Consider the following 16243-nt stretch of genomic DNA (forward strand, 5'->3'; position numbering starts at 1 on the left):
TGTCGATCCACTAAATCTTTCAAAATTACTTCAGAAATTGAAAAAAAAACGATAACAGGCTTGGTCGTTTTACTCTCTCACTTTTAAATTACTTGGAAAATGGCTATCTATCTGCCGCCGGAAACAAAATAGGACCTTTTCCATATCTAAAAGTTTGGCCTGTAATTATGTTAGGGAGATGGAATGGGCAAAACTGGCCACTGAGTCGTCGGTCCTTATTTTTTCCCTGATGTTTTACGTTTCAATTTCAGCTTTATCTTTTATTTGTTTTCTTACAATCGTTTCTGCCTTTCCGTCCTAAAATTGTTTTATTGTCGTTTCTGTTTTATTATTTATATACGTTTTAACAAAAGTTGCAAACGGTTTAGCACCATGTGTGCACCAAAATGTAATAAATGTCTTTTCTAATTTATCTTTACTTCCGCCCTCTCCGTTTAGCATCGCATTTCGTCGCTACGGTCACCGTTCGCGATTTGTACACAACATGCATGCAGACAACATGATAATCAATGCACACAGCTAGCATACCTGATGATAGATTTTATTCAAGGAGAAAATTAAACATAAAACTAAATGAATAGAAAGAAAGGAGTAGTAAATTCATGTCAAAAGTAAACTGCTATCACCGTTTGATGAAATTTAAGTATATAAAAGTTTTAAACGCTACTTTAAATTGATTATAATAAAATCATACTGCAGTGGTTGTAAAAAAAATTACAAGTGAGTGTAGTGACGGTTGAATTTAGACTAATTTTCGATTTCGATGAAAGCGGCTGCTTCTTCGTTTTCATATGGGGGACTGACCTGAAAGACGCCCAAATCGATGCAGATTATTGATTGATGCCCGAAGATTTTACGCACGGAAAGTGGATTGGTAAGTTTCTAATCGTATATTTCATCTCCTTAATAATTCCATTGATCGTGACATTTCATGATCGTTGAGTTTTCTGAGCTGAGTTGTCGAATTGTGTCTCGGCGAAATAGTTTACACACGTACACTGACGGTACCGCGGTACACGTACGCGTGCCATCGCATCGCGATACCGGATGATATTTATAAGGTGCCCCATCCTTTTGCAAAACTCATCTGTGCATGTGCTGTGTTTATTTGCATCTTTTTGAAGTATTATACACTCTTTCTGAATGAAAACAGACTAACGTTAGAGAACATGGATTAAATAAAATGGAAAAGGCCAACATCAAAACTGCAACTACAAATAATGGAATCAGAATGACATTGCACAGTGACTGACTTTCAAAGTTTTAGATTGGCGCTAGTTCAGTTTAACATCCCGTAAAAAAAAATTACCATTGATGATGGAAATCAGTGGTGTCAACGTTTATTGCCTAACAAACAGCTATCGTGTGGTTGCATTCATACTAGATCTAATGCGTGGTTAGTTGTGATTGTTGTGCAGGAAGCCAGGCAATAATAGAATGACGAAATTGTTAATGATGGAGACTCCAGGACCAGTGAGGGTGCATTGCAATGTTGGAAAATTGCTGTCTAAAATGAAAATTTAGACGGAATAAGCCTAGAAATAAAACTGCTAAATCACTGAATGGTAAGTGTTTATTTGAGGACTCTGGAAGTTTGAAAGTTCCCGGGGGGGGGGGGGGGGCCACTTACATTGCCGAGTGGATACCATGCGCGACCAAAAAAACACGTAAAAAGGATGTCTTTTTCACGATAGGGCCCGTTACTTATGTCACTTGATAAGGGTGTCAAAAACACAAAAATAATGAAAAAAGGGTATTTATTTCGCTAGGACAAAATACGTGTTTAGGGTCGAATTTGCGAGGCTGATAAAACAAAATTAAAATGTTTTATAAAAAGGATGTCCTTTTTGCCCCAACACTTCTTGTTAATATAGAGTCCGATTTGCGCGAGGTGTAGAAGGTGGGGTCGTACTAAACCAAATAAGGCAAAGCCGACGACTGAAGGACCCGTAACAATAAAACATTCCTGGACTTGTTTAGGGGTTCATTTCAAGGAATATTTGCCAAGAATATCGTTTTGTTTCCAATACTTGTTAAGGGTAGGGTTTCACACCCCAATACTTGTTAAGGGGTGCATTTTCAGAATATGGAAATAATGTGTTTAGGGTGCTTTTCAAGACCCCATGGTTGCGCATGGTATCCACTCGTGAATGGAAGTGGCCCCCCCCCCCCCCCCCGGGAAAGTTCTCAATTTGTCATAATAGACATCAAGATAATCTTCATTACCAAAAAACGTCAAAATACATGTAATTACTTAAATTTTACAGAAAGTCCGCATAGAACCTACTCGTTACTGTGTAGGTCTAACTTCGTCTAATGTAAGGACTGAAAAATGAGCAAAATACATGTAGAGCATCTTTACAGACTTTATGTATTTGCTGAAAATTAATGTAAATATCGTGGGAACTTGCTCATAGATAGAGTGTCTCTGGGAACAAGATATTTGCTGTATTCTGCTCAAGGATTATCTTAAATGCTAATCTTTCAATTTCAGCACAATTTAATGCCATGGGAAATGCCACTGTAAAAGATGCATAATTATAGAGTAAAAGAGTAGGCATAGATTGGTGGACCTTTTATCTTTCTTTACAAACAAAACTATTGATTGATAATTTTCATCAGAATATTGCACATTTCCCCTTAGGTTGAAACCAATTTCAACAAAATATTCATTAAATATGTTAGAGATTACAGCTTCATTTTGAATCAAATTGATATCATGATAAATTTCTACTATTTTCTTCCTATCTTTTCTTTTTGTACCAAGTATGTATGTCTTGTAAAACATTCCATGTTCAATGCATGTCACCCATAGCATTATCAAATTTATGTTTACCTTTTTTAGGTCATTGTTCTACTTTTTTCGAAACTTGTTATATTTTTTATGTCTATAAACTGTTTCATTCTGAACATGTTTTCTATATAACCTGATTTTTTTTATTGCACATAATAGATGTACTTTAATGATAACATTCTAAAAATTGATGTAGAAAACAACTATAACTATGATTTGGATCTTCATTAATATATGATATCCTTGATTTTATCCATAAACCAGCCTATATCCACTTCACTAAGGTCACATTTTTCAAAGGAATATGATTGACTTTTATTCTTTTCTTTTTTACAAATACTAAAAATAGGTAAAAGATCGCTGATCTGTGTGCAACCAAAACACCTGAAATATTATGTACAGATTTATTTATAGTAAAGATATTGTTAATATTAACTTGTATTATGAGTGGTACGTGTTTGGAAATAAGATATGATACATAGAATTGATCATGAGAATATAGAAATTTGTCAACTATTGCACTATTAAGGGAATTCATTAGATCGATATAAAAATCGCAACTAAGAAGAGATCTTATTTTCTTTATTAACAGATTCTACATTTTAGAATAACATGCAGCATTCTAAGAAAAGTAGGAATACATACATGTAGAGTAGATTGACCTGGAGGTCTATATATTGCACCAAATACTGTTTTTTTTTGTTAAAAAGTATTAAATTCAATAAAAATGGATTCTATAGGCCTATTGTACATCATTATTCACATCAAGATCTTTTCTATGTATAATGTTAAAGATAAATTTTACGAATGAAAATCCCTACACCACCTCCTCTTCTTTTCTCTTGATTTTCCAATAAATTTGTACCCACAAATGGTATATCATCAGGTTTTAACCAACTTTCAGAGACTCATATTGCACGAAATGTGAAATCTAATATAATAAAAAAAATCACCACTATTCATGTACTGTACTTATACAATTTACATGGATGCATGAAAATATGTCTCTTATATTCATTCAACTCAAGATAATTAATGCAACTATTGAATTCCTCTGGTAATTATACATGTAAATCTTTGGCGAGCTCACTGTCACAATCTTTAATGAAACTTGGAGACTGAAAATTGTTAAGAAAAAATAGAGATATTTACACCATGAACAGATTGACTTGAACTGACAGAAATAGGCATTTATCCACAATAATTCACACACCTACCCACAAATACATACAATACATAGATAAAAGAAATAATAAGTATTAAAGAAAATATGAAAAAATAAGGACCAGAAACCTTCGACATACAGTACATGTACTTAAAAATGATTGCAAGCTACAGATCAAACAGAGTTCCAATCTTATACATTACAAAAGTTCAAGGTCTTTGATAGAGGTGATTAAATTTCTTGTTTCATGTCCATTTGTAGTCTTGATGGAAGCAAATATCCTGCCGTCCAAGGACCAGGGGGAACTCACTTTTTGATGCTTGAAAGTTTGTGACAAGAGATGACTGTTGAACCTCGTCAGATCCTCCATCACAACTATCCCAGAGTTCTTTAACTTTATACTTCTGCCAGGCTCTTGATGAACTCATACTTGGTCTTATATGACATAAATTTGACGATGATTGGGCGTGGTTTGTGGGTTTCCTTGGCAGCACTAGCATATGAATTTTCACGTGTGGAATGGAGATTCTTTTTTCAAATGCAATGTGATCGATCAATGTCCTGTGTAGAGATGTGGATACCAATACGTGATGCTACTACTTGCAGGACGTTATCGGTGGTATTTTCCTTTATTCCCAAGATTCTGCTGTTGCTTCTCCTGGAGTATTGCTCAAGGTTGTTCAATGGAAGTGACAATTCCTCAACAGATTCTTGTGTAGATTGCATCTTTTCTTGATTGATTTTGTCATCAATTCACAGAGCATTCAGCTTTTCATCATTTCCTTCAATTTGTTTTCCCGTTTTTGCATACATGTAAATATGTAATTGTACATGTATGTTCATCGAGCTTGATACGCTCTGTTTCTACTGTATGGCCTTAAAATAGCTACTGCAGACTGAACAGAATAAGAGTTAAATAAATCCATTTTGATGTTCAAGTTTATTTTGGATCAAGTTTAGTTTACTTTTTTATTACAGGATTTAATAAAATAGAGATTCAGAGAGAGAGAGAGAGAGAGTGAGAGATCGATCTATACTATTACTAAAGAGTTTTTCCATACCAATTAGAACACCCCCCCAAAAAAAAATCACCTTCAACTTGAAATTTAAATGTGATAGATCATCAATATTGAACTTTAAATTGCCCAGAATCAGATATTATACAAACATTCACGCTATTTTAGGAGAATATTCTAAAATTCAACAATTCTGATTCAATATACATGCAATTTCCGAATTTTCTTGATATTTGCACTTCTTAACATAAAATATGATTTTGTGATTTCAGTGTTGATAAAGTCTGAGTTGTATGTGTACATTGTATGTCCTGTGTCATCAGACAGATGTTGCATTGTTTGCTAATTCAAAGTAATGTAAGAAAAACACATTTTCCAAAGCAAAATCAATACACAACAAATATTAAATCTTAAATGCCCCTCCCCTTGATAAAATGGTAAATTTGTGAGTCAGCAGGAGTATTTCTGTACTGATGGACTTTAATCTATCAAGTCATCATTTTAAAAACCTACTTGGAAGAACATTCATTAAATCCATAATGTTTACTTGAACCAAGGGAAGTACTACATAAAATCAATGCTAGAAGGATAAATTTAGCTTCTTATTAAAGGACAAGTCCACCCCAACAAAAGTTGATTTGAATAAAAAGAGAAAAATCCAACAAACATAACACTGAAAATTTCATCAAAATCGGATGTAAAATAAGAAAGTTATGACATTTTAAAGTTTCGCTTAATTTCACAAAACAGTTATGCACATCCTGATCGGTATGCAAATGAGAAGACTGATGACATCATCCACTCACTATTTCTTTTGTATTTTATTACATGAAATATTATAATATTCTCCTCATTGTCAAGAGAAACAATGATTAATTCCTCCCTGAACATGTGGAATTAGCACTGTTTAATAATGTATGATTTAGTCAACTTGGAGCTCATTGTCAAATCTGTAAAAAATGTAATATTAAAACTAATATTGTAGAATTCAAACAATAAAAACAAAAGAAATAGTGAGTGATGGACATCATCGACTGACTCATTTACATGACACTGAGTTGGGCATATCACTGTTTCGTGAAAAATAACCGAAACTTTAAAATGCCATAACTTTGTTATTTTACATCCGATTTTCATGAAATTTTCAGCGTTATGCTAGTTTGATTTTTCTCTATCTAATCAAATCAACATTTTTCTGGGGTGGACTTGACCTTTAAAATAAAAAGGAGTGGAAGTTGGGGTAAGTTGAGCATAGGGCAAGTTGAGCCACCAGCCCCAGGCCAATAATAAATGAGTCATCCATTGTGATGGTGCCATGTATCGATGACCCATTGCATAACCCCTATCCCTACCACAATGTTTTCAACTATGAAACAAAAAGTGCTTTTTTAGAGGGAAAAATACAGATTTCAGCAAAAAAAGTAAAAAAGGGTGTGGAAAAGATAAATGCTTTTTACACACACACACACACACGTCTTGAATTATATTAAAGAGATAATGACAATACATGTAATTCCAGGTATAGATCTTCATTCTTGTCATAGTCTTTTGCATGATGGATGTATAAGAAATGTGTGGATGCGAAATTGTCATATTAAGTTCGGACTGGAGTAAATTGAGCCAAGAAACATGGGGCAAGTTTAGCCATGGTAATTCTTATACAAATATATATAAAACCCAAACAAACCTTAAAAAGCCATTGAGATATGTAGGCAGAAAGGATCGAATTCACATGACTGTATAGAGAATTTGCAGTGAAAAGACTTTGTTCTTCCCCCATACATTTTGTACATAGATTTTGTGGCTCAACTTTATACCCAAGAAGGTGGCTCAACTTTACATGTACCCCACAGATGGATCAAGTTGAGCCATTTGACATCTCTTTTTTCAAAGGTGACAATGACTTTCAGTGTGGGGGTAGAAAGTTATATACAGGTTCCCTCTATGATTTTTCATGTACTGAAAAGGAAAAATGATTACAGAAAGAAATAAGAAAAAGGGGAAAACAAAAAATTAACCTATGGTTATACATGTATGTACTCCTGCATCTACTGTACACCGTAAATGCACTTTTATAAAAGAAAGAACAACTTCACATCTTTATCTTGCCCCCCCCTCCACCTCAAATCCCTAGTGCATTATCTGCTAACAGTAGCGGACCATGTCCCGGAGGAGACAAAGCATTGGGGGGGGGGGCACTGCATTGTTTGTGAACAATGCCGTGCCCCCCCAATGCTTTGTCTCCTCGGGGTCACGGTCCGCCACTGTCTGCTAAAATGCTTTTTACAAGATACACAAATGTCAATGTGACACAAAGTTGATCTATTCTATGGGCCTGTATTATTGTGCTCATTATATTCATGGAATACATACATGTACTCAACAGAGCATGGCCGCTTTAATACAAGATCTCAAAAGAATCCTGTCGAGAGCAAACAGAAGATTTTAATGCGTCCATAGTGTGTGCTCAAGGTTTTGCGTTGCTAGGCAACACTCAACTGATATGATATTACTGCCAATCTGTTTTGAGTAGTGCAAACAAGGACTAAGTATGATGATGATATTTGTGTAAAGATTATACATACGTAGGCCATTAAAAGAAGTTAGCATTTACAGTCAGCATGTACATATACATGTACATGCTCATTGTAAATGCCACTCATGAACAATCATAAAATGGGTACTTAAGGCTGTAAATAATGTGATTTGATGAGCTAAAAAAAACAAAAATTCGATATAAAGGAAGAACAAATTTGGCATTTTGATGTTTTGCATTATTCTGGTTAAACAGTTCTAGGCACGTCTTCATGAATATTCAATGAGCAAACTGATGATGTCATATCCGCACTTGTTCTTTTGTATTTTATTATAAGAAATTAGGTTCATTCATTTTTTTCTCCAAGGACCAACAAAATTCGATCGACAACTGATAGTGTGTTAGATATTCATTGCTGCAATTTACATGTAGGGGAAGGCGGGGTAAGTTGTGACAGTTTTTGCTTTTTGCATACATTAGAATTGATATGATTTTTAATCTTGTCGAAATAAGTACCTTGCCTTGAAATTTAATTCTTCTGAAATATTTTCTACCTATATATAACTTTCTATCCCCACACTGAAAGTCATCGTGACCTTTGAAAAAAACGATGTCAAATGGCTCAACTTGCCCCATATATTGGGTAAGTTTGAGCCACCTTCTGGGGTATTAAAGTTGAGCCACAAAAACTATGTACAAAATGTATGAGGGGAGAACCAGCATGTCAATTTTTTGTTTAAAGTCTTTTCACTTGCTAATTCTCTATAAATACTAACATCCTTTAAAAGGAAAAGAGCAGTCATGTAAATTTGCTCCTTTCAGCCAGCATTTCAATCGATTTTTTATGGTTTGTTTGTTTTTTAAGATACATTACCATAGGAATTACCATGGCTCAACTTGCCCCATGCTGTTTGGCTCAACTTACCCCAGTCCGAACTTAGTGCGATAATTTTGTATCCACACATTTATTATGCATCCATCATATAAAAGACTATGACAAGAATGAAGATCCATACCTGGACTAATAATGTTGTTATCATGTCTTTATTATATTTAAAGATGTGTGTGTTTATAAAGCACTTATCCATTTCACACTCTTTTTTACTTTTTTGGCTGAAATTCATATTTTTCCCTCTAAAAAACTACTTTTTGTTTCAAAGTTGAAAACAATGTGGTGGGGTTAGGGGTTATGCTATGGGTCATCAATACATGACACCACCACAATGTCTGACTCATTCATCATTGGCCTGGGGCTGGTGGCTCAACTTGCCCATATGCTCAACTTACCCCGCCTTCCCCTACATGTATATGTAGTTCATAATAAGGGAGACATATTATTAACACATGTATGAAAAAATGAAACAATTATGATTTCATGTACATGTAATAACATAAAAAAAGGAAAGTGGGAATGTGACATTAATTAGCCAACCTAATAAATATGACGTTATGCGTATAACTGTTTTTCACAACTGGTCAATTCCATTGTGACTTATGGGACATTTGATACTTTTTTCCACATAACTGAGGTGCATATCTGAAATAGTAGCTGCACAAACATGGATTTACTTTATTAAACTGTAAGAAGAATACTTAAACTTACTATATACAAAAATGTATGCTTTCAGCTTGGTTGCATTGGGTGCTAGATATTCAGAAATGTCATTGTGACTTATGGGACATCGATGGACCACACAAATTGGGCTCTTTTGTTCAAAGTGCCATATCTATCTCAGTTTTATGACAATGTTTTTAGATTTGGGCTTGGAGATTAACTAGTGATAGGGCTCACTAACAGTACTTGAATTGGACTTCATTCATTTCATTTGTTTCAGTAGTTGTGTGCAATCGTGTGTGACTTATGGGACAAGTGAATGTGACTGATGGGACCCTATCTCATTTCATGGAATTAACATTTCCTCTCGATGACTTTTTAAGTCAAACTTAATTTCAGCATGAATAAATATTCCCTAATAAGATGACACCTTTAATAATTCATGCCATTGTGTCAGAAATAAATTCAACAAAGGGCAGAAACATCTTTTCACGCACTTCATTTATATAAAGGGAACATTAACCAAAAAAAAGCTTCCTAACTTGTCATCAAGTTTTAAGAACTGTAATCAAATAAGTAGAAAATAATCAATAAACAATTACAATCATAAATATTTAGCAAACAGATGAAAAATGAACAATTAGAAAGAATGTACACACTTTCAATTGTGACTGATGGGACATAATGATAGGACATATTTGTTACAGATGGGACAAATAAATGTGGCTTTTCTCTATCTGTCTCATACAGTATGGTAAGAAAATGACCTTTACACTACAGTGTATTACATGTGAGAAATTAAGACATTAATGCTGCCATGAACTAAATCAATATTCTTGTTAATATACTCTCTTTTGTGTCAAATGCTCATATTTTTCTTTAGCTGTTGATGTTTATGATAAAACAGATGGATATCAGTGCACAGGCAAATTTTTGACAAAAAATATTAAAATTTTGGCATAAATTCTTTTTAAAAAATTCATTAACTGGACTGTCTAGAAAACAGTTGCAATCGCTTTCTACTATCTAAACTGCATGTACATGTATACTTGTATAGTAAAAAGTGTATTCATTTACATGGAAGATTTACCATTGTCTGTGCAAAAAATATGAAATAATTGATTTTCATGAAAAATCCAAGATGGCTGCCAAAATTGCCAATTTGGAACCCCATGGGACACGATTTGACAAAGGGAACATCAAGATTCATTAACTATACACTTCAGGCAATACAAAAAATGTTGGTTAAATAATATACCATGGGGATGCACCCTATCACAACTTTTTTTTGCCAGCTGCTTGGGTTGATATGTCATCTCTTTCATAGAAATTCTGAATGCCTGTAAGGACATCATCATTTATAGAGTACCAAAGTGATGTTAGTTGTCATGGTGTAATGGCGGCCTGGTTCTAAACAAAATAACCTGGGGCCATTTCATAAAGCTGTTGTAAGTTAGGAGCAACTTTTCAGAATGACTAGTGATCCTTTCTTATATGCTAAAACATTGCCAATTTATGATGACATTTACCACAAGGATCATCGGTCGTTCTTAAAGTCGCTCTTAAGTTACGAAAAGCTTTATGAACCAGTGCCCTTTTACGACTATCAGAATGATGGTAACAACCAAGGACAACACAAATCATTATTTTTGCAAATACAAATGTGTAAGACGATCATGCAGCTGCGACTAGGTTTAGAACCGGCGATTCGATGTTCATGACATTATGACACCACCCTTTGGTCCTCTTTAAATGCGCATGTTCCTTTCTATTGGCAGGCGGCGGGAATGATTCTGAGAAAACTTGATTGCAAGCTTCTGAACAACTTTTTGGCATTTACAGGGGCTTTAATAGCTCTGCTCATGGTAGCCTTAAATGCATCTGAGGACTGGTGCTCTTATTTTGACAGGATCCAGAGGGTCGCTCAACTACAAAATTTGTGACTGATGGGACATTGACATAGGTTTTAATAGTTTCCATGGAACTACGTGTATATACCAAGTTCACATCATATGTAAAACAGTTGATGCATACTCTAAGGGGACAAGAAAACCAAGAGAATGATCTGGACCTAAAAAAATGACTAAAAGCTAGGGTGAAACAAACCCAATTTACCTGCACTCAGCTTTGCATTTTAGCGATCATATTCAGTTTTCTCCTTTCTGGACTGGGCACACAATGCAAACTTATTTTTTGTTGTTCAATGCACTGCCTTTGATATTCAGACTGTTTTTTCTGACAGTCAGCATACTGTTCTCCAGCTTTTAAGCATTCTTGTCTCTCTCTTTGCTGTCATGGACAGCTTTATAAGGTGGCATGGTTTACGAACTGTATATGTGACTTATGGGACATGTGACTTATGGGACTGAAATGTATGTCCCCCCAGTATTGCTATTTCAAGTCCAATACAGATGCAGCTTGATTTGTTGATGCAAGCATGTACTATGGTAGATAAAAAAGTCCAATACTTGTCTCCAGGAGTCTATGGCAGCATATGAGGGAAACTTAATGCTCAAAACTGTGACTTATGGGACATCAAACATACACACCTTGAAATGTATTTTGTGCCTCATAGTTTCACTGCAGCGTGTAAAACAATACAGCTAATGGTAAATTATTGCTTGGAGGTCACATGGACAGTGGGATTTTTCATCAGCACCCTTTGCTTGCCAGGAGCCAAGGATGGGTGAAAGTTGTACATTTTCTATGAAATCTTATTACCACAATGCAACAGAGTGTACATTGCGTATTTTATGAATGAATGAGGGTATAGTAAATATAAGTGTGTTTTTGTAAACCTTAAACTGTATACTTATAAACAGTATAAACAAAATTGCTCCAAAAAGAAATTTTTGAAAATGGAAAAATGCAACATTTGGCTGGAATTGACCAACTTCACTTTTTTTTTATTTTTAATGAAAATATTTTCAGCATGCTGCTCTGTGAATTTTATTCTATTCATTTAGATATTTTCAGCCCGGAGTACCCCTTTAAAAGAAACTGAAATATTTTTTTTTCCACAAATTATTACAGAGGGAATGGTATTAACTGACAAAATTTAAAGATAAATATTCACATTTACAATATGTGTACAGTATACATGTTTATTTCATCGGAAAGTTTATGCATTGCTTTATAATTTTTTTTTATCTACATGTAAGAGTGCAAGAGTATTAAGGTATTCATTGATTCTTTTTTTTTTTTAGGGGGGGGGGATGAATTGAAATCGAAAGTGAAGGCGGGCCCTAATTCACATTTTTTTGGCAGTTACCAAAGTTTGCAACATTGCAGTCAAACTAAATGTCACTGCCCAGTGCCCCTCCCATGCCGGCTTACTGAGGGAGGGAGGGAGGTACATGTACATGGGGGGGGGGGGGGGGAGGGAGGGAGGGACGGGAGGGGACTCAATGAACCATACATGTACATACTACATGTACTACTGCTAATATAAAGGAAAATGATGCTGTTTTCTCTTATTAGTCCACCCCTTTTCAATCAGAGTACTCTGACCATCAAAGCAGGCCACAGGTAGGAATTTTCACACATCCAGAGATAGAGGTTACCAAGAAGTACAAAAATATAAATTTAGATAAATGCAGAACCAACATCATTTGTAGAATACACTTTCTTTCATGGCCTGGAAGTGACACAGAATACTTTTTAAAATAATATTCCTTTTTTGACTTGGGAAAGTACAGTGTTTATTTTCGTTTTTTAATTTTTTTTTACCTTTACACAGCATCAAGTAAATATTGACAATATCTTTGCATTACGAGGTTCTTCTCTTCTCCGCTTTCGAAATTTCCTTGATTGTGCACATTTACATTGCCATGGTAACAGCATGGCTTTTCCTCCAATTAGCTGCTCATGAGAGGGTGATTTATATCTTGGTCGCCATGGCGATGGGAACGTCACACCAGAGTAGGGGAACTGTCTTAAGAATTCATTAGTGGCTGGAGTTTTAGATGATAGGCGGAAGATGCTTTTTACATTGCCGGCCAGTTTCTTAATAAGTCCTCTCCCTAGCTTGGTGCATCTCGTGCGGGGATAGAAAATTGGCAGGTTTTGATTTTATTTGTTGTACCGTTACCACTTTGGTCTAAAGAGGAATTCCGCTGATTTCATTCTACGTGACAACCTCGCTCATGGTATCTGGTTACTTTGTGTGTAGGCCTACTCACAAGCCACTCTTGTAATTGTGTTTTAATGCCATTAAAAATTGCTTTGTATCTGTGATGGTTTAATTTACTAACCTTTAATAAAATCTTTGAATTCATTCCATAAATTGGCTTTATACTCAGCCATATATCATAAGGATGTCATTGACCTATTTACATGGTATTCTACTGTGTATAATAAATACATGTAGAACAAACAACATAAAGCAATTGATCTGCAAACATTTTTTTTCTTAAACTGTGGTCCTTAAAATATGAATGATGCTTTCTACCAATTCATGTATGATTGTTTGGATATCATGAACGCTCTCTGTAATTTAGAATGGAGGAACGCTCATCCCAAAACCTAAAATTCATTAAAAAAATTGTGATTGTTTTTTCTTAAATCTCACAATAGCAAAATGAAATTGTTGTGCTCTCTTTGCATGTTTTCAATGATTGTTATAATATTGAATTGAACTGAATCTTATGCATCACAGAATCTAGAGTGCTTCCTGTTGGATTGTTTGGCTGAAATTGTGGTGATCATGCTGATAAGTTATTTCAAATATGTTATAATTACCAAAATGTTGATAATTTATTTCTTTTTCTTTTTCCAGGATTTCATGCAACCTGCATGATGTTGGATCAAGAGGAACAATTAATAACTTTATAAAGACTTAGTATTTGACACTTTTTTAAGATGAATCCACAGAAAGGCCCGGGCCAGGGATCTGATGCAAAGGCCCGGGCCTCGAAAGCCAAAGTCATAACATTCTACAAAAATGACAACAACTTCAGCGGGTTACGGTTGGCTGTGACGAAGCGGCGTTACCCCAGCTTTGACGCTCTCCTGCAGGAGTTGACATCGAAGGTGTCGTTGCCGTTTGCGGCGAGGAACGTCTTCACCCCCGGCGGAGTCCACGATGTCACGGACATCACAGACCTGGAGGATGGGCGCTCCTACGTTGTCTCGGACAAGAAGAAGAAGAAGCCTTTGAACATTGACAAGGTGCAGAAGCCACGGGTTTGGAGGAACACAAAACAACTCAGCAAACATGATTCCAAGCTCGCAGCGGCGGCTGCTGCACTGCCCTTGAACTATCAGAATGGTTTTGCAAAGACTAGCGGATCGTCATCGGTGTCGCCCCCTCACATGAATGGCTCTCCAAATGGAGCAGCTGGAGGAGATACCCTTGGGAGCATTCAACAGAGGGTACCTAATACACCAAAAAAGGTAAAGATATTCCTCTTTTTAGCGGGTTGGATAGTGGGAGGGCATTATGCCCCTCTCAATTATTAGCATTAGTAGTTTTAGTAGTAGTATAGTAGAAGTACATGTAGTAGTAGTAGAAGTAGTAGTACGTGTACATGTAGTGATAATATTACATGTAGTAGTAGTAGTAGTTATTAGTGAGTAGTGGTAGCTGTATATGTAGTAGTAGTAGTAGTAGTAGTAGTAGTAGTAGTAGTAGTAGTAGTAGTAGAAGTAGAAGTAGTAGTAGTAGTAGTAGTAGTAGTAGTAGTAGTAGTAGTAGTAGTAGTAGTAGTAGTAGTAGTAGAAGTAGAAGTAGAAGTAGTAGTAGTAGTAGTAGTAGTAGTAGTAGTAGTAGTAGTAGTAGTAGTAGTAGTAGTAGTAGTAGTAGTAGTAGTAGAAGTAGAAGTAGTAGCAGTTGTAGTAGTAGTAGTAGTAGTAGTAGTAGTAGTAGTAGCAGTAGTAGTAGTAGTAGTAGTAGTAGTAGTAGTAGTAGTAGTAGTAGTAGTAGTAGTAGTAGAAGTAGAAGTAGTAGCAGTAGTAGTAGTATTAGTAGAGGTAGTAGTTATAGTAGTAGTAGTAGTAGCAGTAGAAGTAGTAGCAGTAGTAGCAGCAGCCGCCAGTTGTGGTAATGATCTCAAGATGACTTTAACATAATCCAATATACGGTAATGACTGTTGGCAATCTTCAGTGTGATCGTTTTTCAGCTTTATTGTTTCACAAAGTTCAGTTTAAATACTGTACCAGATTTAGATCCACAATGATAAATACTTAACCTTGGTTGTACAGATTTTCTCACGAAATCAGTGTTTACTGCAACTACTTTCATTTAGCTTTGAATTTGGTTTAGTCCACATGAATTGCTTAGATTATTTTGATGCCCTCTCCTTGAATCGCTGCATCCTTAAATTGCCCAAGCCCTTAAACTCAAAACCCTTCTTAGATTTCTTCGTACACCTGTATGTGCCTATCAGGCTGAGAACTGATATTTTAATAAAGTTATACTGTTCAATAACTATTTGGAAAAATATATCACTGAAAAAAATATACAGCTTTTTGCAGCCCAATGAAGGAAAGTGATTATTTTCATATCTTTGGTATTGATTTGAATCAAAAGAGAAATATCCAACAAGCATAACACTGAAAATTTCATCAAAATCGGATGTAAAATAAGAAAGTTATGACATTTTGAAATTTCGCTTAATTTCACAAAACAGATACATGTATATGCTCATCCTGGCTGGTATGCAAATGAGGAGGCTATGATGTCACCCACTCACTATTTCTTTTGTATTTTATCATATGAAATGTGTCAAGTGATACAACAATTTAATTCCACCCTGAACATGTGGAATTAGCATTGTTTAATACTATATGCCCCTACAGAAATTTAAGCGTGCCGCTTGCTAGTAACTAGCATGCGACTAGCAGGGCGCTCGCTTAATAAGCAAGTACATGCTAGCGAACAGTCCCTGCTCGCTAAAAGATCGCTTAACTATTACTCTGCACGCATATTACACGCTTATTAAGCTGGCCGCATGCTAGTTACTAGCATGCCGCAAGCTTGGGCAAGCTAGTCGCTTGCTTACCGCAAGCTTGAAAATTTCTGTGGGGGTATGGTTCAGTCAAGTTGATCCTCATTGTCAAATCTTTAAAAAATGAAGTATTTTATATTTCAAACAATAAACAACAAAAGAAATAGTGAGTGATGGACATCATGGACTAGTTGTGTATATCACTGTTTTGTGAAAAATAAGCAAAACT

General features: G+C 35.4%; 1 protein-coding gene across 11 annotated transcripts in view; it reads left to right on the top strand.

Annotated features, from left to right (window-relative positions):
* Nucleotides 1-742: 742 nt before the first annotated feature.
* The window catches only part of LOC121430484, a 152613-nt gene continuing 137112 nt past the window's right edge, over nucleotides 743-16243 (top strand). For 4 of the 11 annotated variants that reach the window (XM_041627757.1, XM_041627760.1, XM_041627762.1 and 1 more), the window contains exons 1-2: nucleotides 897-1565; nucleotides 13844-14460. In XM_041627757.1, coding sequence (XP_041483691.1) covers nucleotides 13927-14460 — 534 coding nt within the window. In that variant the 5' untranslated portion in view covers nucleotides 897-1565; nucleotides 13844-13926. Of the gene's footprint in view, nucleotides 875-895; nucleotides 1566-13062; nucleotides 13215-13843; nucleotides 14461-16243 lie in introns of those variants that run through there. The other 7 variants (XM_041627753.1, XM_041627755.1, XM_041627758.1 and 4 more) reach the window with 4 other exon arrangements.

The sequence above is a fragment of the Lytechinus variegatus genome, chromosome 17 (genome assembly GCF_018143015.1).
Source record: "Lytechinus variegatus isolate NC3 chromosome 17, Lvar_3.0, whole genome shotgun sequence".
NCBI lineage: Eukaryota > Metazoa > Echinodermata > Echinoidea > Temnopleuroida > Toxopneustidae > Lytechinus > Lytechinus variegatus.